This window comes from Trypanosoma equiperdum (genome assembly GCF_001457755.1).
Source record: "Trypanosoma equiperdum strain OVI genome assembly, contig: ctg_1341, whole genome shotgun sequence".
NCBI lineage: Eukaryota > Euglenozoa > Kinetoplastea > Trypanosomatida > Trypanosomatidae > Trypanosoma > Trypanosoma equiperdum.
In genome coordinates, this window is record NW_027123329.1 from 3920 (window position 1) to 4397 (window position 478).

Genomic DNA, 478 nt, shown 5'->3' on the forward strand with positions numbered 1-478 from the left:
ATATCATGACTACCTCCCCACATGAACCACATTTGCTCCGATAAGCGCCTTCCCACACCCACACCCCCACACACACACACGCTGACTGAAATCTTAAACTACATAGGGGAATACCCTATTTGCATCACAGCGAAATTCACCTTGGCTGTGGGAACCCCACCGAACAACTTCACGCTTGCAAATTTACTCGGATCACAACGGATACTTAAAAATTTTCCCAACACAACTACATTCCACACCGCAGTGTGGCACCCCACGAGGTGTCCAAAATGAACATCCTCTCAATTTTCCTTATTCCTCACATACTTACAAAACAGAAGAGAAGCACATGCGGGGAGGAGGGGGGGGCGAGGAAAGATGCACCCAACCCATTTCCATCGGATATCATAAATCACCAGGGGTAACTTGTTCTTTTTTTTTTAAGTCTTCCCAAACCCTCCCCAAATATCAAAACGCCCCCCCCCCCCCCCCCCCCCCC

General features: G+C 49.0%; 1 pseudogene across 1 annotated transcript in view; it reads left to right on the forward strand.

The window, feature by feature from the left end:
- The first annotated feature begins 328 nt into the window (after positions 1-328).
- TEOVI_000760900:pseudogene overlaps positions 329-478 on the forward strand; it is a 340-nt pseudogene continuing 190 nt past the window's right edge. The window contains 2 exon segments of the mRNA in view: positions 329-472; positions 477-478. The exon segment at positions 477-478 is cut by the window's right edge and continues 190 nt beyond it. Coding sequence covers positions 329-472; positions 477-478 — 146 coding nt within the window.